This window comes from Cnephaeus nilssonii (assembly GCF_951640355.1).
Source record: "Cnephaeus nilssonii genome assembly, chromosome: 8".
In the NCBI taxonomy this organism is placed as follows: Eukaryota; Metazoa; Chordata; class Mammalia; order Chiroptera; family Vespertilionidae; genus Cnephaeus; species Cnephaeus nilssonii.
The window spans coordinates 99,635,034-99,660,284 of record NC_137079.1 but is presented as its reverse complement, the minus strand read 5'-3'; the positions used below and the strand labels follow the sequence as shown (position 1 = coordinate 99,660,284).

Sequence of the window (25,251 nt, the reverse complement as noted above, 5' to 3'; positions counted from 1 at the left end):
TCCTTGAGGGAGGGTTGGGGAGGGTGGGGGTTAAGGGGAGAGATCAACCAAAGGACTTGTGTGCATCCATATGAGCCTAACCAGTGGTTAAGGACAACAGGGGGGTGGGGGCATGCGTGGGGAGGGGTGTGGGATGGGAATGGGGGGATGAGGACAAATATGTGATACCTTAATCAATAAAGAAATTTAAACAACAAAAAACCGTTTAGGCAATCCAAACTGACAAACACTATCAGATATCATCCTCTCCCTCCTTCCTCCCCCTCCCCCCGCCCCCCACACCTCCTCCATTCTAGCAATGGGACAATCAGGAGCAGCAGGAAAGACCTACAAGAGATTCTGGCACTCAGCAGACTTCAATAAAATGTCTAGAGAAGGCTGAATAAAGTGGTTACATAGCAGCACTTCCAGGAGACTTCTTACTGGCTCACTTTCTCACTAGGGACAGTATTTGTTGAATCATAGGACAAAATGAGATGCTACTACAATTTTCAACTTTTCTAAGGGTTGGAAAGAACGCAGCACTCGCCTTCCCTACCCTATACATACGTCTGTCTAGGGAGAAGAAAATAAACCTGTTTGCTAATACCTAATACTAAAACTTGAAAGATTTCCGGTAAGATACTCATATGATAGTCAGTAGACAGGCCTGAGGCGGGCGGGGCGGTTCCAAGGCCGGTGCAGTCCATCTCCCAGGGAGCGGGCCAGTCCCAGGGTCCGGTCCCCGAAGGCCCTCCTGGGCACCTTGGGCAGCAGCCCTGCCGCCTGCCCCGACCCACATCCTCCTACCCGCTCCCGCAGTCCCCCCTCCTGGACCGCGGAGCCCCTGCCGCTCCCCGGGGCCTGGCCTGGGCGCAGGGCCGCTTTAAGGGCTGCGGGCGGGCGGCCCAGACCCATCAGCGGCTGGGCCCGGGGAGCTCATCTCCGGAGGGGAGGCTGCCCCAGCGCCAGGCACGTGGGCAACGGGCCATGGAGGCCTCAATTATCCGCCAGGAGCCGGGCCAAGTCTCTAGCCAGGTAAGAGGCCAGAGGCCGAGGGAGGAAGGGGAGGCAGCTGCGCTGTAACCGCCCGTGGCCCGGGCGGCGGTGGCCCCGGGCGGCTCAGCCCGCACAGGCGCCTCTCGTTGCCTCCTCGGGAGGCGGGGGCAGGAGGGCTCCTTTGGGGCGGGAGCCAGCCTGGGGCAGCGGTAGGCAGGGCTCCCGAGGCTGTCCGGGCCCAGGTCCTGGAGCCCCCGCGAGGTTCGGACAGGCTGTGTCCGCCCACGCAAGGAGCGGGAGGGAGAAGCGTGTGTTTTACAGAGAGACCTCTTTCCAGCCCTGGCACCGGCCAAACTTAACGCATGTTTCAGACAGGAGACCACTGGTCCTTATGTAGGCAGTTGGGGCTGGTGGCCTAGAACAATGCGAATGGCATTTCTAGCCTGAATATAGGAAAGTGTATGCAATGGAGGACAGCTCATTTCCAGCGCTGCTGTCTTGGCACAACTTGGATGCTCTTCCGTAGTTGGCTTCCTGGCCTGGCGCCTCCCGGTGACCTGGCAGCTTCCTCAGCGCCCAGCACGGGCAGGTGTGCGGGAACCGGAGCCGCTGCTCTCCTCGGCTTCGTCCACCCTCCACGGCCTCTGAAAGCGCCTTCCTTACCGTCCAGCAGCAGCAGCACACAACCACGTGTGTAGCTGTTTTAGATAAAAATGAAAGGTGATGGTTAGCCCAACGGGAAGGGTGTGAACAAAACCTCACCCATCCCAGAAAGCAGGGCAGACAGTGTGGCTTTCTTATCTCCCATAGGAGAGGGAAACCTCTGGGGCGGTGTGAAGTTTTGTTACCTCTTAGAATGTTCTACATACTTCAATGTCCTCACTCCTTAGGAACAAGCTTTCTGAACCGGAACTCTGACCTTTTGGAAGTGGATCAGTTTAATTGGTTTTCTTAATTATTTCAAAATGGAGGCACCTACTTAAACAAAGGAAAAATAGTATTTTGTGGTGCACAAAATGGAATTCTGAATAAAATGTCTGATTAGTAGTAAATAAATAATTGTGGTTTTCTACCCTTAAGACAGTCCGAAGCCCCAAATGAACCCTGTGTTTGCATTTGAAGAGCAATTTAGTCTCTTCACATAGAGCTAAATGTTTAAGCCCTTGACTCCTGGGGAAAATGGAGGCCAATGATTGCCAGGTGAGAGTATGAGCCCCTCCCGCTCCTGTGAGCGTCAGTGCTGCTCCAGGTGATAGTGACAGAAATAACAACTCACTAAAATGTAGAAGCCATTGGCTTGAAGCACTTGAGCACCAATTACTACTAATTAAGGGTTTAGCCAGGGGCAGATTGCAAATGGAAATCCAGTATTTAAAAAATCTAGAGACTGGAGTGGCCGGAATGCTACCGTAATCCCAGAAATCAGACGGAGTGGATCAGGAGCATTGGTGACAAGGATGCCGCATTATAAAAATTGCCCACACTTAAAAGATCTATACCAAGGTGTTGTGTTGGTAGTGTTTATTTCTGAGAGGTGGAATTACAGATACTTTTTATTTTCTCATTAGGCTTTTTCAAACGTTCCAATATTTTCCAAATGTTGCTTTTGTTAATGTAAAAACAAAACAACAACAAAAAAACCATTGAAACCTATAAAGAATTTTGTGAATTTATTTGAGCCAAACTGTTGATTGACAATTGCTGGGAAGCAGGATCTCAAGCTATGGAGATAGTGCTCTGGAGAATGGCGGTTTTTCACGTTGTTTTATACATTAAAACCAAAGGAGAAGTAAGTGGGTCACATGAAATCCATTGGTGATAGATTAGGAAGGCAGAAGTAAGCAACGTGGGGAAACCTCTGGGGTTGGATAAAAAGTAAAATGATAGACACATAGTTCTTTTTACTTGGATGGGTAACAGGATAGTTAACAGTCAACAATTAACAAGATAACTAACAATAAAGGAATTTGTGGTTTGTGCCCTGCGGGGCCCGGAAGAGGGGAAGTTACAAATTACCCTGACATTCCACAGGTAGATGTTCAGTAGAGATTGAAGTTGATCTTTGTCGGGGAAGATACTGGCCTAGGACATGACTATCCACTATAAAATGCTTTTTAATGAAAAGGTTTTAATTTCAGACCACCCTTATGGTTACTTTAGGTCTCTTGAGTTTGCAAGGCCATCCCTTTGTCACCCAAGGTGCAATAAGCAATTTAAAAAATTAAATTTATTTATTTTATGTTTTTCATCATGATTTATTCCCTCTATGCCCTTTTCCACCTCCACCCCTCACCCCCTCAATCACTCCGCTGTGGTCCATGTCCCTGTGTGCTCTTTTTTTTCTTTTATGCTTAATCCCTCCACCCACCTCAACACTTCCCACCCCCACCGAGCTATCTTGCCTTCTCTCTATCTATGAATCTGTTTCTCTTTTGCTTGGAAATTCAATTTAAATAAAAAAAAAATCTGCCAAAGGAAGTCTAGCATTGGTTCAAGTTGTGGTGCGTACAGGTGAAAATCTTAATGTACTAAAAGGTAGTTTTCCAGAGCAGCATATCCTAGAAAGTTTTATTCAGTTTTCTTTTATTATTCTTATCAGTGGATTCTTCTCATCATGTGTGTTCATATTACACCATCCACAAGATCTTTTTTTTTTTTTAATATATCTTTATTGATTTCAGAGAGGAAGGGAGAGGGAGAGAGAGGGAGAGAGAGAGAAACATAAATGATGACAGAGAATCACTGATTGTCCGCCTCCTGCACGCCCCCTACTGGGGATCACACCCACAACCTGGGCATGTGCCCTTGATGGGAATAGAACCTGAGACCGTTCAGTATGCAGGCTGACGCCCAACCCACTGAGCAAAACAAACCAGGGCAACAAGATCTTTTTAACTGATCAATATTATGATTTAAGTTGATTAGAAGCTATTCAGTTAATTTGCGTTACCTCGGGGTAGTGTTCTAATTTGTCGGATTACAAACATTACAAGTATGCTACGGCACTAACTTTGTAGGGCCGGGAAGGAAGCCTTTGCAGGAGAGCAATTGGTTCTCTCCCAAAGCTGCTTTCTTTCATGCTCCCTCTGTGTTCTGGTGCCAGGCACTCCGCAAACTTAGATTCCTGTGCAGAGGACTGCTTAGTGGTGTTGCACTTCCTCATAAGTTTGTGGGTCCCTCTCCCACTTCTTGGCTTTCTCCCCACTCTCTAGGACCCACGCTCCGCCCTTCACTTCACAAGACTAGCTGAGCGGTTCTGGGGAAATAGAGAACTGAGCCTCTGAGGTGCATACAGTCAGAAGGACCAGGACTAGCTAGCTAGGGATAGGATCAAGTTATCAGCTGATGTCAGCTATTCAAAACTTACCTTTGCTCCTCAGTAGGCCCAATTACCTGAGCCCTGTGGCTCAAGTTTGATTTAGGGCTGTTTTCACTGCCTGAGGTGGACACATTTTCCTAATTCTACCTCTCCCCTTCCCCAAGTTGATTTGCCATTTTTCTGTACTCTTTGTGTTCAGGTTTGGTATTACTTGAGAAAACATGATAATAACTACCACCTATAGGATATTGTACACACATTTCTTCTTATAACAGTCTTTTGAATTATTACCCCCCAGATTAGGATCACACAAGTATCTTCCTCAAATTCACTAGTAAGTGGCTGAACGAGGGTGATAGACCCTGGTTTATGTGCCTTGAAAGCCTTTGTTCTCTTTTCACTGCATCAAGCTCTTACAAAAGGAGCAGTGGTAACACCTTTGGTAGGACTGAGGTTCATACACTATTTTTCATGAGTTCCAAGGGTTGAAAGCCATACTTATCAGAAGAAAAAGGACTACCAGAATGTAAGCTCCTTGGTGACAGGGACTTTGTCTACTTGTTCACCTTATATTCCCAGCATAGCATCTGCCCTACAGTAGGGCTCAGGAAATATCTATGGAGAGAATAAATAGATTTCAACCCTATTTAAGCAGATGCAAAGTAGCAGGATCTTTTAAAGGAAAAGAAAATAAACCTTTCTAATAGAGAGTTTTACAAGTTATTCATAGCCTAGGACACCCTGATTTATATGTGTTATCCTATTTAATAAAAGGGTAATATGCAAATCGACCAAACAGCAGAACGACCAGTCGCTATGACATGCACTGACCACCAGGGGGCAGACACTCCATGCAGGTCAGTGTGCTCCCACAGGGGGGGCACCGCTCACCAGAAGCTGGGCGAGCGCAGTGGCCGTGGCAGGAGCCTCTCCTGCCTCGCAGGCAGTGCTCAGGAGCAGCGAGCAGGTGGGCAGTAAGGAGCAAGGGCTCCTGGACTGCGAGAGGGATGTCTGACTGCTGGCTAGGCCCGTCCCATGGGAAGTGGGCCTAAGCCGGCAGTCAGACATCTCCCAAGGGGTCCTGGACTGCGAGAGGGCGCAGGTGGGCTGAGGGACTCCCCTCTCCCCTGAGTGCATGAATTTTCATACACCGGGCCTCTAGTTTTAGTATAATTATTAATAGCATCCCTTTTCATTCTCAAAAATGTCTCAGTTTGGATGGTAAATGCAATGGTCACCCTATCTATAACAGATAGGTTATTTTTAGACATTTGTAGGTTAATTCAAAAACAAAATTAGAATCACTCCTTTTATGACCACCTGTTAATAACCATTTTCAATGCTTAGTGTTTGGTTCACATGGGAACATATTGGTACAGAGGAAATCCTGTGCCATAATGGTGATTTGCAAAGTCTGCACTAAAAGCATCAAGGTGGCTCAGAGTCTCATGTTGCGCCTACAGTATTATTAGAAATGAGGAATGTTTATAAAATGAAAAGGAAACATTCTAGAAGGGTGTTTCACTCATTGAGGGTCCTAATATTCTCTATTATAGAAATTCAAAATTTCAAAGCTCATTTGAAAGTGTTATGCTGTTGTCTTTATGAATGATATTTGAGGGAAGTAGAAGGGAGAGACTGGTGACATGGGTTGATATTCTACTATGAAAGGCCATACTATAGAGTTTGACTTTTTATCCTGTTTAAAACAGGGTGAGGCAGGTGAGCAAGATAGGCTCATGATGGTGAATTGAGCATGCATGTCAATGTCTCCATCCACCCAGACTCTATGGCAGGAGATATTTTAAAATGTAAATAACATGGAGAAAAAAAGGGGGGGGGGCGGTATTCCAAATGAGAAGTCCAAGGAGACATAACAACTAAATGCAGGTCCTCAATGGGATCTTGCTTTGAACAAAGCAGCTTTTCTGTGAAAACACACACACATACACACACACACACATATACACACATATATACACATACACACACACACAGTTCCACAGGAAAACTTGAAATTTAAAAATAAGATAGGATCAAATTGCCACTAAAACAAAGGTACAAAAACAGTTTAAAATACATAGAGAAGAGAAGAAATGGGAGGTCAAGCAATTCTAGTGACAGTTCAGGTAGAATGTTAGGTGAAGCAATGATGAAATGGCCAAGAGGACACTCAGCTGGTGATGAAGTTAGCTTCATGCTGAATACCTGGGCCAGTTGAACCCCTGAATTTCTTTAGCCCTTGGACTCTCTCAGCTCACTCCCACTACAACTGGAGCCATAGTTCTTTCAAACCAAGGATAAAACCCAGGAACTGCTCTTTCCAAAGAAAATGAGCTATAAGTAGTACAATTATATGTAGTAACAATGGGTTCTTGTTAGTAATTTGCAGAACTCTATAACTGAAAAGGATTAGGAAAGGCAACTTTGCCCATGAAGGAAATATTTCAGAGTAAAGCTTGCTGTTTTTTGACAAATTGTTAGTCCCAGCCTCTGCTCTCCAATCTTTGCTTCCATTGTTCCATCTGCTCACACCAAGGTTGTTGTTAGTTGTCCCTTTAAAGGAATCAGTAATTGGGGAAACAGACCACCTCAACTGCAAGGGAAACTGCTTAAAACCGTCGACTTAAACCATGCTCATTTTTATGTTTGGATAACCAAGGATCGCCAGACATTAACAGAACTAGATGTAATGCACATGAACAATGGGCCTTAAAATAAGGTGACCAGATTTTAACATTGGTAAAGCGGGACACCATTGATTGGGGGTGGGGGTGGGGGGGTTTCTTGATTAAAAATTTGGTCTATATGGAGCAACAAAAATTTTCATAGAACGCAAAAATAGTATTGTAATATATTTTTTTAAAATTTCAACATAAGTACAATTTACAAATATAATAAATAAAAATTATGTATAGTATTATTTTATTCTTTGGCATATTTCTCATTTGAGTGAATTTTTTTTAGTAGATTGCTGTCGTTGTTTAAAAGGTCATGAATTTGCCGTAACGTAAGTCGTGTCACTTTCAAGGCCGGCGCTAGACTTTTTGCCGCCACTATAAAATATAAATAATACGAGTACTGTCTGCTAAATTCAAGAAAATTTATGTATTTATGAAATAAATAAATAAATTACTTACCTAAATTATCTGAATAGCTGACTTGTAATGACATCACTTGTTTAACTAGCTTACTAGCACGCAGTACGATGTGTATTGTCTGAGAGACAGTTACAAAATGTTTTCGCCGTTGCCAATCCCCAAAAATGCCATTGTTCATTAAGTCCAAACAATGGTGGTCGAATTCTAACAACTGATCAACAATGCGAACTTTGATAAGCAGTTCTCGATAATCAGTTCTCAACAATTATTTGTTATTATTAAAGTTTAACATTATAAAATTAACAAAAATAATATAAACTCATATCCTGGCTAAATAGCCACCTGGCCGCCGAAAACCGTATATTCCCTTCCCGTTCTCCCGCCATTCCCTAGCTTGTCGTGCATTCTTTCCAAAAATCGGGACTTCTTTAAAACGCCGCGGGACGTGGGACAAATTGTTAAAAATCGGGACTGTCCCGCCAAAAGCAGGATGTCTGGTCACCTTACCTTAAAAGGACCGACTCCATCCTGTCCCTCGCCCTCCATCTGAACCATAGGCACTCCATCTTGTTCTCATAACCGCCATTTTGTAAGCCACTAAACACAGATGGTCCTTTGTTCTGTTAATTCCAGGAAGTAACTAAACCAGATAGCCTCCCTGATAGAAGTAACTCTGCTATTTCTAGCTTCTGTAAGCACACTTGCTTGAATAATGGGGAAAATAAGACATTTTTGGGGGAGGGCTAGAAATCAATCTGTGCTAGTAACCTAATGCACATTCTTGTTAGCCTATAGTGTAGTCACTGCCCCCTCTTAATTATCTGGTCCTGCAAACTGCTCTGCCGGGTGGGGGTCTGGTCCGTCCTTGGTTCCTCCCATGCCAAGTGTCTTCTGGTTCTCTGAGCTGTGCTCAAGGCTACTAGCTTTCTGCAAGATATCTGATAAGCACACTGCCCCATCCTAGCACATGGTTGTTGTTGTTGTTGTTTTGCCTTTATAAACTAATCCCTAAATTCATTTGGGGCCACGAGGTTTTGAAGAGACATTAGTCCTCTGGCCACTGGCATTTGCAATAAAGACTCCAAATTCAGCCCTCTGACTGTGGTGTCTTCTGTTTGACTCGCTGAATTCCAATATAACACACAGACACTAGACAAAAATTACCAAAAAATCTTAGAAATGAGCCATTCACATTAAATGAACTGAAGTTGTAAACATTTTTAGAAGGACTGAAGACTGAGCTGGTCATATGAAAAATAAAGTTAAGGAAGTCTCTCAAAAGTTGAGACATGAAGGATCAATTTAGAATGTCTAACATATAACGGAAGATTTCTTAGGATAGACAAAGACACAGAGAAGAGGGAATAAAGAAATAGAAAGAAATTCTAGAGCTAAAGATCCACTGAGTGCCAAGTAAGATTAATAAAACCCATGCCCAGCACATCCTAGAAAATTATTGAAACCCATAGCATAAGAGAAAAGCACCATAAAAAAAATAAAACAGCTTATTTTTTTCATCAGAAACTTTGGATGCTGGTATTATCAGTGGATGGAGTTCCTGGGGTGTCCCTGGCATAAGAATTTCTGGAGGTCCTTATAGGAGTTATTGTAGAAAGCTTTATTTATGTGGAATTATACCCTGAGTTTCCAAGGTCCCATTTTCCTTTGTCCTGCCAAGAAAAATGTCCCATTTTGTTTTCAGCAGGGCTAAGGTAAAAGCCAGTGTCCAGAGTTTTGCTCCATGTTAGAGAACAACTCCATTCCAGCATCAGGCTAGCTTTTTGTTCCTTGCTATAGTCCATTAGTCCATTGCATGTGGGGTCCACAGGGTGACATGGCTTGGGGGGGGGGGAGGGGGGGAGCAACATAGGCAGGAGCAAAGCCAAATGAACCAGAGAGCCAAGAGAGAGAGAATTATATATCATATATATTAAATATTATAGTTTATATGAATATGTATAATTAAGAACCTCTATCTATCTATATATAAAAGGCTAATATGCTAAGTGTCCCTTCACCTGTCCAACTGGTTGCTATGACGTGCACTGACCACCAGAAGGCAGACGCTCAACACAGGAGCTGTGAGCTGCAGTGACTTGGCAGTGGCAGTTCTCGGGTGATGCACCCCAAAACCAGAGAGGAGGGAGCCGATTCCTTGCAGTGCCAGGCGATTCCACCTTCGGCCATGGGTTGTGTTGTTGCTGGGCACTGTCGGCCCTGAGTCTGGTTTATTGCACACTTGCATTTGCATTCCACACCCTGTATGACAGCAACTTTGCAGGGTGCCCTCTCACACTCTGGGACCCCTTGGGCGATGTGAGAGAGCCAGTTTCAGCCTGATCCCCACAGGCCAGAGGGACCCTGCTCACTCTGCAGACGCTGGGGAGGGAGGGCGGGAGGTTTGCTCTAGGGCATGTCTGGCCCATCTCGCCCAGTCCTGCCCTGCCGGCCACCTTCTAATTAATTTCCTTTCAATGTACACGAATCCGTGCACCGCGTCACTAGTGTACCCATAATTAGAATCTATAGTTAGAGAAATTGATAAATTGACAAACCATAATTAAAGAGGGAAGTAGACTTCTCTAATTTATCTCATAAACTGAAAGATCAGGTAGAACTAAAATAAGAAAGAAATCAATTAAAAAATTCAATCTAAAGTATATGGAGAGAATATATGCCCAACAGAAAACACACAATGTTTTCAAGTATCCATGGAAGGTTAACAACAGTTGATTGTCTGTTAGGACACATATAAAAGATCAACAGCCCAGCCAGTGTGGGTCAGTGGAAAAGAAGACAGAAAAAAAATGTAACTATATATTACTCTCTAGTTAGAGTGAAAGCAAGATGAATTAAAAGCAAGTAATAAATATTATAAATTTAAAAATTAATACATTTGAAAAAATATGTGAAATGGATTTTTAAAAATATATATGAACCAAAGTAAGAGGAGGTATAAAACCTAAATTTTTGAATTCAAAAAACTATAAAAGGTAATTAAAACCCCTCTCTAAATGACATCAGGCTCAGATTTCACAGAAATGTTTTACCTAAACTTCAAGAAGCAGATCATTTCTATGTATTACAAGATATTTAACACTATAGAATAATATTGAAACTTTCTATTTTATTCTTTAAGGCTGGCATAACCCTTGTACCCAAACCAGATAAGACAATGAAATAAAAATTGTATCTGGTTTCACTTATGAACATAGATACAAAAAACTAAAATAAAAGGAATTAATTTAATTCATTATACATTATACATTATTCCAGCAATGCAATGATGGCTTGATATTAGGGAATCTATTAATGTAATTCACTAACAGATTAAAGGAGAAAAAAATGTTGTTTACTAAAAAAGCATTCTGTAAATTTTAACACCCATTTCTGATTAAAAATTCTTAACCTTCAAGTACAAAGAAACTTCTTTAACTTGATAAAGGTTACTGACCAGAAACCTTTTGTATCATATTTATTGGTACAAGCATTTGAAATATTTACACTAAAGTTAAGAAAGAGGCAAGAATGCCCATTGTCACTTCTGCTATTCCTCATGGTTTAGAATGTTCCAGCCAATGCTTTAAGATCAATAAATATAAGGCATACATTATGTAACAGGGGCAAAAATGTCCTTTTGAAGACAGTTTGATTATCCACCTGGGAAATTCAAAAATATCAGCTAAAAGGTATTGTAACTAAATAGAGAGCACAGTAAAGTACTTGAAGCAAATTCCTTATACAGAAATCAATAGTGTTTCTCTTTCAGCTATAATCAATCAGAAAATGTAGTGAGAGAGAAAATCTATACCCTCCACAAAACTCTGAAACCTTGAAATAGCTAGGAATAAATATATGAGGACTCATGCAAAATCCATATGAAAGAAACTATAAAACTGAAGGACATTAAAAAAGGTCAGAGTTGCCCTAACCGGTTTGGCTCAGTGGATAGAGCGTCGGCCTGTGGACTGAAGGGTCCCAGGTTCGATTCCAGACAAGGGCATGTACCTTGGTTGCAGGCACATCCCCAGTGGGGGGTGTGTGCAGGAGGCAGCTGATCGATGTTTCTCCCTCATCAATGTTTCTAACTCTCTATCCCTCTCCCTTCCTCTCTGTAAAAACTCAATAAAATATATTTAAAAAAGGCCAGAATTCTGTGAATCATACTTCTTAGATAGAGAGATTTGATAAACAGTAAAGATATTTTCTAATTAATCTTTAAAGTAAATGTAACTATAACAAAAATTTTGACAGGGTTCCTGAAAAGCTTATGCTAAAATTCTGTTGGAAGAGAAATTGTAGGAAAATATGTAAGAGCCAAAATGAAGACAGCAAGAACCATATGTTCTATCAAATATAAGGCATACTATAAAGACCTAGAAATTAAGCAGTGTGGTATTAACCAGGAATAGGGAAACACATCAATGGATCAGAACGAAGCCCTGAAAAACAATATGTATAATGTGATTGGGGTAATTAGCTCTGCATTTGAAAAGGATGAAACTGGATAACTCTTACCTCATGTTAATCACCAAATAAATTCCAAATAGGATAAAAAGCTAACTGCTAAAGTAGTACCACAAAAGTATTAGAATACACTATCAAAGCGTATCTTATTTTTTTAATTTTCAATAAGAGTTGACATACAATATTATGTTTCATGTATATATTATATAACTTATAGTGATTACCCTGATAAATCCAGTACCCATCTGACACCATACATAGTAATTATAATATTTTTATTATATTTCCTATGCTATACTTTAAAACATCCCCATGACTATTCTGTAGCAACCGATTTGTAGTTCTTATTCCCTTCCTCCTTTTCACCCATCTCCCAGCACCCCTCTCATCTGGCGACCATCAGTTTGTTCTCTGTATCTATGAGTTCTTGTTTTGTCTGTTTATTTTGTTTTTAAGATTCCACAGATAAGTAAATCATATGGTATTTGCCCTTCTGTGACTTACTTCACTTAGCATAATACCCTGTAGGTTTATCTATGTTGTCCCAAATGGCAAGACCTCATTTTTTATGGCTAAGTAATATTCCATTATATTATGTACCACTTCTTTATCCATTCATCTATCAATGGATACTTAGGCTGCTTCCATATATTGGCTATTGTAAATAATGCTGCAGTGAATATAGGGGTGCATATGTCTTCTTTAATTAGTGGTTTGGATTTCTTCAAATAAATTTCCAAAAGTGGAATTGCTGGGTCATATGGTAGTTCTTTTTGTAATTTTTGGAGGAACCTCCATATTGTTTTCCACAATAGCTGCATTAATTTGCATTCCTACCAACAGTACACAGGTGTTGCCTATTGATTGGTATGTGCTTATTGCCATTTTATTGTTTTCTGGCTGTTTTGTAATTTTTTTTTCTTATCTTGCTCTCTTTGTGATTTGATGATTTTCTGTAGTGGTATGCTTAGATTCCTTTCTATTTATCTTTTGTGTATCTAATATAGGGTTTTGCTTTGTGATTATCATGAGGCTTACATAAAACACTTTATGTTTTTACTAGAGACCTGGTACAGGATTCATGCACTGGTGGGGACCCTCTGCCTGGCCTGCACCTTCTCACAATCCGGGACCCCTCGGGGGATGTTGGATAGCCGGTTTTGGCATGATCCCCACAGGCCGATCCAGACAGGAGGGAGCCCCATCCTGTGCGTTGAGTGTCTTCCCTAGTCTTCCCCGGTTGATTGGTCGTTCGGTCATTCAGTCGCTTAGGCTTTTATCTATATACTAGTGGCCCGGTGCATGAAATTCGTGCACATTAAAAGGGGATTAATTAGAGGAAATATTTTAATATTGCTATTTTTCCCTTTCTCTATAATAGAAGTGTCAGAGATGAAAGAAAATCAGTAAAATGTATGAAAATCTTTCTCCTGTCAGAGTCTGCTGCACACCATGGGACCCAGAGTCAAGTCCCTGCCCACCCACGTGTGCCTCAAAATTGCACGAGACCCAGACCTGGCTGGACTCCCCCCGCATTGGGCTAGATTCATACCCGGCTGGTCCCACCCTTCTCAAGCCCAGCCGGGTGGGGGGCACAGCCTCAGGTCCCCTGGCCCAGCGCCAGGGCGGGTGTCATGGCCTGAGGTCCCACAGCCTGGGACGGGTCGGGGGGCGTGTCTTGAGGTCCCCCGTCAAGCCCCACCAGGTGGGGGACGTGGCCTGAGATCCCCTGTCAAATCCCACTGGGCGGTGGGTGCACCTTGAGGTCTCCTGGCCCAGGGCAAGGGGAGCAGCCTGAGGTCCCCTGGCCCAGCACTGGGGCGGAGGGACGCACCTTGAGGTCCCCCATGAAGGGGAAGTGGCCTGAGGTATCCTGTCAAGCCCTTCCGGGTGGGGGACACAGCTTGAGGTTTCCTGGCCTGGCACCAGGGTGGGAGGCATGGCCTGAGGTCCCCTGTAAAGCCCCATGGAGGTTGGGGGGTGCACAGCTTCAGGTCCCTGCTGATTGCTCACTCCGTTGTGGGTGCAGCCATTTTGTGTTACAGAAATCCCACCTCTGCTGTGGGTGCAGCCATCTTGTGTTATGGAAACCCCCGCCACTGCTGTGGGCACCGCCATTTTGTGGCAGAGTGACGGTCAATTTGCATATCTCCTCTTTGTTATATAGAATATATAAAGAAGTGATATGCAAATTAGGCTGGGACGCTGTAAGGGTCACGACCAGCTCAGGAAGAGGGGCCAGGTGCGGCCTGGAGCCTGAGAGAACTACGTGCAGGGGGACGGCCTCGCCCCCAGTAGCCCTGTGGCTGCAGCGCTGGGCTTCTGGGGGCCAGAGCAGGGACAGACACAAACCCGCGGGGGGGCCCGGCCCCCAGCAGCCCCAGAGTGGAGGCAGGGTGTTGTGTCCAAGCTGCTGCTGCCACCCCCCCAGCAGCCCCAGATTAGCCCACAGAGGGAAGCCAGACTGCAGTTTATGGGGAGTGGGCCTAAGCCATCAGTAGGACATCCCGAGGGCTCCCAGACTGTGAGAGGGTGCAGGCTGAGCTGAGGGCCCCCCTTCCCAGTGCACGAATTTCGTGCACCAGGCCTCTAGTATATATAGAAATTTATTTTTTGCTGATAACAACTGAACTGTGAACTCATACTAAGCTCTACATTTTCACTCCCTTTATACCATTTTATGTTTTTCACATCACAGTTTACATCTTTTTACCTTGTATATCTATTGACAAATTATTGTAGTTATATTTAATACTTTTGTCTTTTAACCTTCATACTAGATTTATAATTGATTTACTCACCATCTTTAAACAGAGTATTCTGAGTAACTATATTTTTACATTTACCTGTGAGATTTATACTTTCATGTTTTCCACTTACTAATTAGTGTTCTTTTGTTTTGGCTTAAAGGTCTCTTTAATATTTATTTTTTTATTTTTCAATTACAGTTGATATATAATATTATATTAGTTTTACATGTACAACATAGTGATTAGGCATTTATATGCTTTATGAAGTGATTACTTTAATAAGTCTAGTACCCATCTAACAACATATAGTTATTATAGACTAGAGGCCCAGTGCATGATTTAATCATGCACCTGGTGCACCAGCGGGCTGGCTGTCCGCCGGTGCCCCAGGCCTTCCGAAAGCCTCCAGCGCTGCGGAGGCTTTCGAAAGGCCTTGCGCCGGAGCAGACAGCCGGCCAGGTCCCCCGCTTTAGCCTTTGATCGCGGGGGACCTGGCCAGCTGTCCGCCGGTGCCCCAGGCCTTCCGAAAGCCTCCGGCTCAGCGTCCTGCTGGCCCAATCAGCTACCCCAGCCACCCTGAGTCCCGCCCCCTGCGCCTCCTGCTGGCCCAATCGTGGGCGTAGCGGAGTGATGGTAATTTACATATTACCATTTTATTATGTAGGATTTTTTTTACTCTATTCCCTATGCTGTATTTTACATCCCTGTGACTATTTTTATAATTGGCAATTTGTACATCTTAATCCCTATACCTTTTTCAACAGTCCCACAAACTACCTCCCATCTGAGACTTATCATTTTGTTCTCTGTATCCATGAGTTTGTTTCTGTTTTTTTATTTATTTTAAATTTCATTTTGTTTTTTAGGTTCCACATATAATTTAGCTCATATGGAATTTGTCTGCCTCTGTCTGACTTATTTCATTGAGCATAATACCTCCTAGGTCATTTATGTTGTTGCAAATGGCAAGATTTCATTCTTTATTTTTATGGCCAAGTATTATTTAGTTTTATGTATGTACCTCTACTTATTTATCTATTCATCTGTCAATGAACATATAAGTTGCTTCCATATCTTGGCTTTTGTAAATAATGTTGCAATGAACATACAGGTGAATATGTCTTTTTGTATTAGTGTTTTGGATCACTTCAGATAAATATCCAGAAGTGGAATTGCTGGCTCATTAGTAGTTCTATTTGTAATTTTTTGAGGAACCTCCGAACTGTTTTCTATAGTGCTGCACCAATATACACTTCCACCAAAGGTAGACAAGGATTACCTTTTCTCCACATCCTCACCAACAATTATTGTTTGTTGATATATTTTTTAGCAAGATAAAATAAACAAATTTAATATATACATATGGGAACCCAACATACATGAGAGAGTCAGAGATCCCACATACAGGAGAGGTTCAGAGATAGAAAAGGAAAATGGGTATATTCCGAGCTAGGGATGAGATAAGGTGCTTTTTGGGCTTCAAAGAGTCATTTCAGGATGATAAGAAGATCTGTTTGTTGCTTTATTAATGATAGCTATCCTGACAGAATGTGAGGTGATACTGTGGTTTTCATTTGCATTTCCCTGATGGTTAGTGATTTTGAGCATCTTTTCATATTTCTATTGGCCATCTGTATGACCTCTTTGGAGAAATGCATATTCAAGTCCTCTGCTGATATTTTATTTTATTATTTTATTTTAAATTTAATAAATCTTTATTGTTCAGATTATTACAATTGTTCCTCTTTCTTCCCCCATAGCTCCCCTCCACCCGGTTCCCACCCAACCCTCTGCCCTTATCCCCCCCCCCCCCCGCCGCCACTGTCCTCATCCATAGGTGTACAATTTTTGTCCAGTCTCTTCCAGCACCCCCACACCCCTTTCCCCCGAGAATTGTCAGTACACTCCATTTCTATGCCCCTGATTCTATTATATTCACCAGTTTATTCTGTTCATCAGATTTTTTATTCACTTGATTTTTAGATTCACTTGTTGATAGATATGTATTTGTTGTTCATAATTTTTATCTTTACATTTTTCTTCTTCTTCCTCTTCTTAAAGAATACCTTTCAGCATTTCATATAATACTGGTTTGGTGGTGATGAACTCCTTTAGCTTTTTCTTATCTGTGAAGCTCTTTATCTGACCTTCAATTCTGAATGATAGCTTTGCTGGGTAGAGTAGTCTTGGTTGTAGGTTCTTGCTATTCATCACTTTGACTATTTCTTGCCATTCCCGTCTGGCCTGCATAGTTTCTGTTGAGAAATCAGCTGACAGTCATATGGGTGCTCCCTTGTAGGTAACTAACTGTTTTTCTCTTGCTGCTTTTAATATTCTCTCTTTGTCTTTTGCTCTTGGCATTTTAATTATGATGTGTCTTGGTGTGGTCCTCTTTGGATTCCTTTTGTTTGGGGTTCTCTGCGGTTCCTTGACTTGTAAGTCTATTTCTTTTACCAGGTGGGGGAAGTTTTCTGTCATTATTTCTTCAAATAGGTTTTCAGTATCTTGCTCTCTCTCTTCTTCTGGCACCAATTCTGATGTTGGTACGCTTGAAGTTGTCCCAGAGGCTCCTTACACTATCTTCATATTTTTGGATTATTTTTCTTTTTGCTTTTCCAGTTGAGTGATTTTTCTTTTTTGTATTTCAAATCTTTGACTTGATTCTTGAGATCCTCTAGTCTCCTGTTAGATCTCTGTATAATATTTTTTATTTCAGTCAGTGTATGCTTAATTTCTAGTTGGTCCTTTTTCATATCCTCAAGGGTCTCGCTAAATTTATCGGCCTTTTCTAGAAAATTCTTGAAAAACCTTATAACCGTGGTTTTGAACTCTATATCCAGTAATTTGTTTTCCTCCATTTCTGTCGTTTGTGATCTGTTTCTTTGTCTCCGCATTTTGGCTGCTTCCCTGAGTTGATAGAGTGGCTTTGTGTTCTAGGTGTCCTATAGGGCCCAGTGTCCTATAGCCTCCCCAGTTACCTGAGGTGGACACTCTTGATGCACCCCTTTGTGGGCTGTGTGCACAGTCTTGTTGTAGTTAAGCCTTGATTGTTGTTGGTATCACTGGTAGGAATTGACCTCCAGGCCAATTGGCTGTGAGGATCAGCTGTGTCTACGCTGGGAGAACTTCTGTGCTGGAGACACCCTTATGAGACAAGACTTGCAAAGGCCTTTGTGCTCAGCTTGGATGGGGCAGAGTCTCAGGGTGGAGTAGACAGCATTGTTTTCCCGTCAGCCCTGCCCTAATAAGCCCCTGTGGCTCAGTGTCCCGTGGTAATTGCTGCAAGCACCTCTGAGAGAAAGCCACCCTCGAGTTCCACCCGCTGCCAGACAGTCCAGTTTCTCCCCGAATGAGTCTGAGTCCCCAGAGTCTTGCCCGGAATTGCAGTTCAGTGCCATCAGGAGCTTTTGTCTCCCTCCCGCTTGAGAAAGCCAGCCGCGTACTCAGTTGCCCGCCCTTTCCACACGCGTTCCTCGGTACCTCTGCCTTCCAAAGTTCCTCTGAGTCTCAGTGTGCTTTTCTCTTTCCTTCTAGTTGTAGAATTTCCACTCAGCCAGCCTTCCTGTGGATGATGTCCATTTTATCTTTTAGTTGTAGTTTTGAAATTGTTGTGCGAGGCAGCAGTTTAGGTGTTTACCTATGCTGCCATCTTGGTTTCTCCCCTCTGCCGATATTTTAATTGGATTTTTTTTTGCTGTTATTTTTATGAGTTCCTTATATATTTTAGATATTATCCCCTTAGAGGATGTATCAGCGAATATGTTGTCCAATTCAGTGGGTTATCTTTTCATTTTGTTAATGGCTTCCTTTGCTATACAAAAACTTTTTAGTTTGATGTAGTCAAAATTGTTCATATTTTCTTTTGCTTCACTTGCCTAAGGAGATATATCAGAGAAATTATTGCTATGGGAAAGGTCCAAGTTTTTAACTGCTTATGTTTACTTCTAGAATTTTTATGTTTTTTTTTTTTAAGAAGTGTTGCTTCTTAATTTTTTTTTTTAATTTCTTTATTGATTAAGGTGTCACACATTTGTCCTCATCCCCCCACTCCCATCCCACACCCCTCCCCACGGATGCCCCAACCCCCTGCTGAACTCAACCATTGGCTAGGCTCATATGCATGCACACAAGACCCCCGGTTGATCTCTCCCCCCTCCCCCCACCCTCCCCTATCCTCCCTCTGAGGCCCGATAGTCCGATCGATGCCTCCTTGTTTCTGGTTCTGTTCTTGTTCATCAGTCTATGTTGTTAATCATTTCCCCTAGATGAGCGAAATCATGTGTCACTAGAGATATACTTATAAGAATTGAATGTGTGACGAGCAATAATAGTTATGCTGACAGGCAAATGAATCAGTCTGTAGTGAGTTTCTTTCTGGACCAACAGTTCTTTTGAGACCCAATATCAATGTCCACCAGTTCCTTATGAGTACATGTCGGCACTGACCCCTCAGCTCTGGATGGTGGAAAAATGGTGGTAATGCAGGTCCGACTCCCTCTGGTTTGGTCTCGGCCGGACCCAGGGGCACGGCTTCACCTGGATCCAGGGGCCCACGGCCTCACCCGGACCCGGGACCCAGCCTCACCCGGATCCAGGGGCACACGGCCTCGCCCAACCCAGGATTCAGCTTCACCTGGACCCAGGGGCGCATGGCCTCACCCGGACCCAGGGGCGCGTGGCCTCTCCCGGGCCTGGGTCCCAGCCTCACCCGGATCCAGGGGCACACGGCCTCGCCCGGACCCGGGATCTAGCTTCCCCCGGACCCAGGGGCACGTGGCCTCACCCGGACTCAGGGGTGCGTGGCCTCTCCCAGACCCCGGGTCGCGTGGCCTCACCCGGATCCAGGGGCCCACGGCCTCACCCGGACCCGGGAACCAGGCTCACCCGGATCCAGGGGCCCACGGCCTCACCCGGACCCGGGACCCATGCTCACCCGAAACCAGGGGCCCACGGCCTCACCTGGACCCGGGACCCAGGCTCACCCGGATCCAGGGGCCCACGGCCTCACCCGGACCAGGGGCCAGGCTCACCCGGATCCAGGGGCCCATGGCCTTACCCGGACCCGGGACCCAGGCTCACCCGGATCCAGGGGCCTACGGCCTCACCCGGACCCGGGACCCAGCCTCACCCGGATCCAGGGGCACACGGCCTCGCCCAACCCAGGATTCAGCTTCACCTGGACCCAGGGGTGCATGGCCTCACCCGGACCCAGGGGTGCGTGGCCTCTCCCAGGCCCGGGACCCAGCCTCACCCGGATCCAGGGGCACACGGCCTCGCCCGGACCCGGGATCTAGCTTCCCCCGGACCCAGGGGCAAGTGGCCTCACCCGGACCCAGGGGCGCGTGGCCTCTCCCAGACCCAGGGTCACGTGGCCTCACCCGGATCCAGGGGCCCACGGCCTCACCCGGACCCGGGACCCAGGCTCACCCGGATCCAGGGGCCCACGGCCTCACCCGGACCCGGGACCCAGGCTCACCCGGATCCAGGGGCCCATGGCCTCACCCGGACCCGGGATCCAGGCTCACCCGGATCCAGGGGCCCACGGCCTCACCCGGACCCGGGATCCAGGCTCACCCGGATCCAGGGGCCCACGGCCTCACCCGGACCCGGGACCCAGGCTCACCCGGATCCAGGGGCACACGGCCTCACCCAGACCCAGGATTCAGCTTTACCTGGACCCAGGGGCGCATGGCCTCTCCCGGGCCTGGGACCCAGCCTCACCCGGATCCAGGGGCACATGGCCTCGCCCGGACCCGGGATCTAGCTTCCCCCGGACCCAGGGGCACGTGGCCTCTCCCAGACCCAGGGTCGCGTGGCCTCACCCAGATCCAGGGGCCCACGGCCTCACCCGGACCCGGGACCCAGCCTCACCCGGATCCAGGGGCACACGGCCTCGCCCAGACCCAGGATTCAGCTTCACCTGGACCCAGGGGCGCATGGCCTTGCCCGGACCCAGGGGCGCGCGGCCCCACCTGGACCCGGGACCCAGCCTCACCCTGACCCAGTTCCCAGCCTCACCCGGACCCAGGATTCAGCTTCACCTGGACCCAGGGGCGCATGGCCTCGCCCGGACCCAGGGGCGCGCGGCTTCACCCGGATCCGGGACCCAGCGGGGTTTCGTCTTCTTGATCCCAATTCCTGTTGGTCAATTCCCTCTCAGCAATTCCTTCGGCCATTTTCTCAGAGCTCCAGGGCAGCCACCATAGAACTCGTTGGGCGGCGGGCTCGGCGAAGCTCCGGTGTGCCCGGTGCGCGGCGGCGGGCTGGTCCGGGGTGGCTGCGTCGGCCCTTGGGTCTGCAGCGGTGGCCGGTCGCCGAGCGTGCGCACCTGGCTGCTTCCGGGGCGTTGAGATTCCTAAAGGACTCGGAGGTCAGCAAGCGCGCAGTCTCCCACCCCATGTCTCCCAGGGGCTCGTCTGTCCATGCTCGGCAGTGAGTGGAGCCTTCCCCTCAGCCGGAGACCGCTGGGGGAACTGCGCCGAGCACGATCCAGGCCGCCATTGTGTCGCCTGAGCCGTAGTTTTTAAAGTGTGGTCTTTGGGTCATCGGCATCAGCTTCATCCCGCGTACCCCTCTCTTTTATTCTAGTTGTAGAGCATCTGCTCAGTCAGCCCTCTGGTGGTTCTGGATGGTGTCTGCTCTGCTCTCCCATCGTAGTCTCAAAATTGTTGTGGTAGGCAGCAATCAGGCTTCTGCCCTATGTTGGTCCATCTTGGTCCTTTTTTGTATAGTTAAGTCTTGATTATTGTTGGTGTCACTGGGAGGAATTGTCCTCCAGGCCACTTGGCTGTGCGGACCCTCTGTGTCTATAAAGGAAGAGTTGCTGTGCGGGAGACACGTTTATGGGCCGGGTCTTGGTGCAGCAAGGCTTTGGCGCTCACTGCGTCTACCTCTTGAATGTGTCCCTTATGCGAGTGGTTGAAATCTGGTGTCATCTCACACCGACCACTAGATTCCCTTGTTTCTGGGTCTCCAATGGAGTGTAGGTCAGCTACTGCCTGAGGCCCCTCAGCAGGAATTACAGCATCCCTTATATTCGTGACCTGTTTCGGTGTCTTCCCCTTTTGGCTGCCTCCCTATCGCTCAGCTTCCCCAATCTCCCTAGGTGGTCGCTCTTGATACCCCCCTTTGTGGGCTGAGTGCAAAGTCTTGGTGTTGTTAAGCCTTGATTGCTGTTGGTACACTGGGAGGATGTGACCTCCAGTCCAATTGGCTGTGAGGATCAGCTGTGTCTATGCCGGGAGACAGCCCCATTCAACTAGACTTGCAAAATTGTAAAAGCCTCTGTGTTCAGCTTGGATGGTGCGGAGTTACAGGGCGGAGCCTACCGCCTTGGCTTCCCGTCAGCCCCGCCCTATGAGGTTCCTGTGTCTCAGTGTCCCTCCGTATTCCCAGCAAACACCTCTGAGAGAAAAGCGCCCTGGAGTTTCGCCGGCTGCCAAACAGTCTAGTCTCTCCCCCAATGAATCTGGATTCCCAGATTCTTGCCCGGAACTGGGTTTCCGTGTAGTCAGAACTGGGGCTCAACGCAGTCTGGCGCTTTTGTCTCCTTCCCACCAGGGCGACTCAGCGGCACAGTCAACAGCCCATCCTCCGCGCACAATCCCGTGCGCGCCTCCGGTGCTTTGCTCTTCGCCGCCTCTCTGCACCTCTGCCCCACAGCCCAGCTTTCCCCAGCATGAGCCTGGCTTCCCCGGGTCTCTCCCAGAACTGGGGTTCAGTGCAGTTGGAACTGGGGTTCAGCACGGTCAGGAGCTTTTGTCTCCCTCCCGCTAGGGCAATCCAGCGGTACAGGCAACAGTCCCTCCTCTGCGCACATTCCCGTGCGCGGCTCTGGCGCAACTCCTCTGTGCTTCTGCCCCACAGCCCAGACTCCCCCAGCCTGAGCCCGGCTTCCCAGGGTTTCGCCCGGAACTGGAGTTCAGTGCAGTCGGAGCTGGGGTTCAGCACAATCTGGCGCTTTTATCTCCTTCCCGCCAGAGAACGCCAGCCAGGCCGTCAGCCGCCCCTTCCTCTCCGGCTCCGTCTTCCCTGCATGCGCGCGAGCTCGTGTCTCCGCCCGTGTCTCCATACCTCAAGCTTTTATGGCTTCTCTGATTTTCCTTGTGGTTTTCTCTTTCCTTCTAGTTGTGGGCATTTCAGTCAGCCAGCTTTCCTGTGGTTCTGGATGATGTCCGTTTTGACTTTTAGTTGTGTTTTTGAAATTGTTGTGCCAGGCTGTAGGTTAGGTGTTTAACCTATGCCGCCATCTTGGTTTCTCCCTAGAATTTTTATGGTTTTGAGTATATTTAATTCTTTAATTCATTGTACGTTTATTTTTGTGTTTGGTGTAAGGAAGTTGTCTAGTTTGGGGTTTTTTTTTGCACATATTTGTCTAATTTTCCCAACACCATTTTCTAAATAAACTATCTTTACTCCATTGTATGTTCTTGCCTTCTTTGTCAAATATTAATTGACTATGAAGTGGGTTTATTTCTGGGCTCTCTATTCTGTTCCATTGATCTATGTGTCTGTTTTTATGCCTGTATCATGCTATTTTAATTATGATAGCCTTGCAGTATGGTTTGATATTAGGTAGCATGCTTTTTCCAATTTTGCTCTTCTTTTTCAAGATTACTGTGGCTATTTGGGATCTTTGGTGATTCCATATAAATTTTTGGATTATTTGTTATAGTTCTGTGAAAAATTCTATTGGTATTTTGATAGGGGTTGCAATGAATTTATAAATTGCTTTGGGTAGTGTGGACATTTTAAAGATGCTAATTCTTCCTATTCATGAGCATGGTGCAATAGAACCTTGGTTCTTGAACTTAATTAGAAATAATATAAATTGAATTAATCCATTCCAGATCTCCAAATGATTCTCTATTTTAACCTTTCTTATGTATATGACATGTCTAATGAACTGTTTAATCTATGAACAAACACTTCTTAAATTTATTGAACCACTCCCTATAGCCTTAAATGAGTCACTTTCAGTACTCATTCTAGGAGTTTCTTTTAGGAGGTCAGTATGCAGCATCTTCGCTTTTTCACATATCACTGCCTCCAAAATGCTGTCACCAGCTAACTGCTTTTCATTTTTCCAAATCAGAACAGTTTTCTACCTCTTCAATTGCCTGTGATCATTGTTTCATGAGCACTTTTATAACCTTAGCAACATCAACATTCTTTTTTTTAAAAAATATATTTTATTGATTTTTTACAGAGAGGAAGGGAGAGGGATAGAGAGTTAGAAACATCAATGAGAGAGAAGCATGGATCAGCTGCCTCCTGCACACCCCCTACTGAGGATGTGCCTGCAACCAAGGTACATGCCCTTGATTGGAATTGAACCTGGGACCCTTGAGTCCCCAGGCTGATGCTCTATCCAGTGAGCCAAACCGGCTAGGGTGCAACATCAACATTCTTGATGGCCTCTTTATGTTTTAAAATTGTGGTAATCATCCATTTCTCCAGCAACAGAAGCAAAAAACATGAAAATATTCCCAGAACAACAATTTCGCAAGATATTACAAGATGTTAACAACTCCAGCTTTAGTGGTAAACTGACTCATACTTGCACATTCTCTCCTTTGTTTGTTGCCTGAGAGACTTTTTGTCATGCTAATGTATCAGCATAAAAGGATTGTCAGGTTGAGAACTAAAGTTTTGTTTGATAATTGAGACATTATTTTCCTGAACAACTTGGTCAAGAACCAAACTGTTCAAGATGGGAGATGTTTGAGAACCAAGGTTTGACTGTATATGCTTCCAATTTATTTGTATTTCCTTTAATTTCTTTCTTTAGTGTCTTTTAAAATAATATTTTAAAATTGATTTTTAGAGAAAGGGAAAGGGTGAGGGAGGGAGAGAGAAACATCAAAGAGAGAGCAAAACATCAATTGGCTGCCTCCTGCACGCCCCCTACCAGGGATTCAGCCCAAAACCTGGGCATGTGCCCTGACCAGGAATCAAACTTTCGGTGTACAGGACAACACCCAACCAACTGAGCCACATTGACCAAGGCTCTTCAGTGTCTTATAGATTTCCAAGTACAGGTCTTTCTGAGTACCTCCTTGGTTAAATTTATTCCTAGGTATTTTTTTAATACAATTGTAAATGGGATTAATTTCTTAATTTCTCTTCCTGATAGTTCAATATTGGTATGTAAAAATGCAACTAATTACTAAATATAAATATTTATTCTGCTACTTTACTGCAAATAATGACAGTTTTACTCTTTCCTATCCAGTTCAGATGCTTTGGTTATTTATTTGTTTTTGTCTCATTGCTGTGGCTATAATTTCCAATGCTAAGTTGAATAAAAGAGGTGAAAGGGGAAGGTAGAGGGAGAGAGAGAGAAACATCTTGTCTTGTTCCTAATCTTAAAGATAATGTTTTTAAGTTTTCCTCCTTGAGTATGATGTTGCTGTGGGTTTGTCATATAACGTCTTTGTTTTGTTGAGGAATGGTTTATTTTGTCCCATTTTGCTTATAGTTTTATCATGAATGGATATTCAATTTTGTCAAATAATATTTCTGCTCTTAATATGACATGTGATTTTTATCCTTCATTTGCTTACATGGTTTGTGACATTAATTAATTTGCAGATATTGAACCAGACTTGCATTTCAGGAATAAATCCCAGTTGAT

General features: G+C 45.1%; 1 protein-coding gene across 1 annotated transcript in view; it reads left to right on the top strand.

Moving 5' to 3' along the window:
* Positions 1-969: 969 nt before the first annotated feature.
* Positions 970-25,251, top strand: part of SOHLH2 (spermatogenesis and oogenesis specific basic helix-loop-helix 2) — a gene marked incomplete at both ends in the record, with an annotated part of 87,109 nt that continues 62,827 nt past the window's right edge. The window contains one exon of the mRNA XM_079779353.1: positions 970-1,017. Within this exon, the coding sequence (XP_079635479.1) occupies positions 970-1,017 (48 nt within the window). The remainder of the gene's footprint in view (positions 1,018-25,251) is intronic.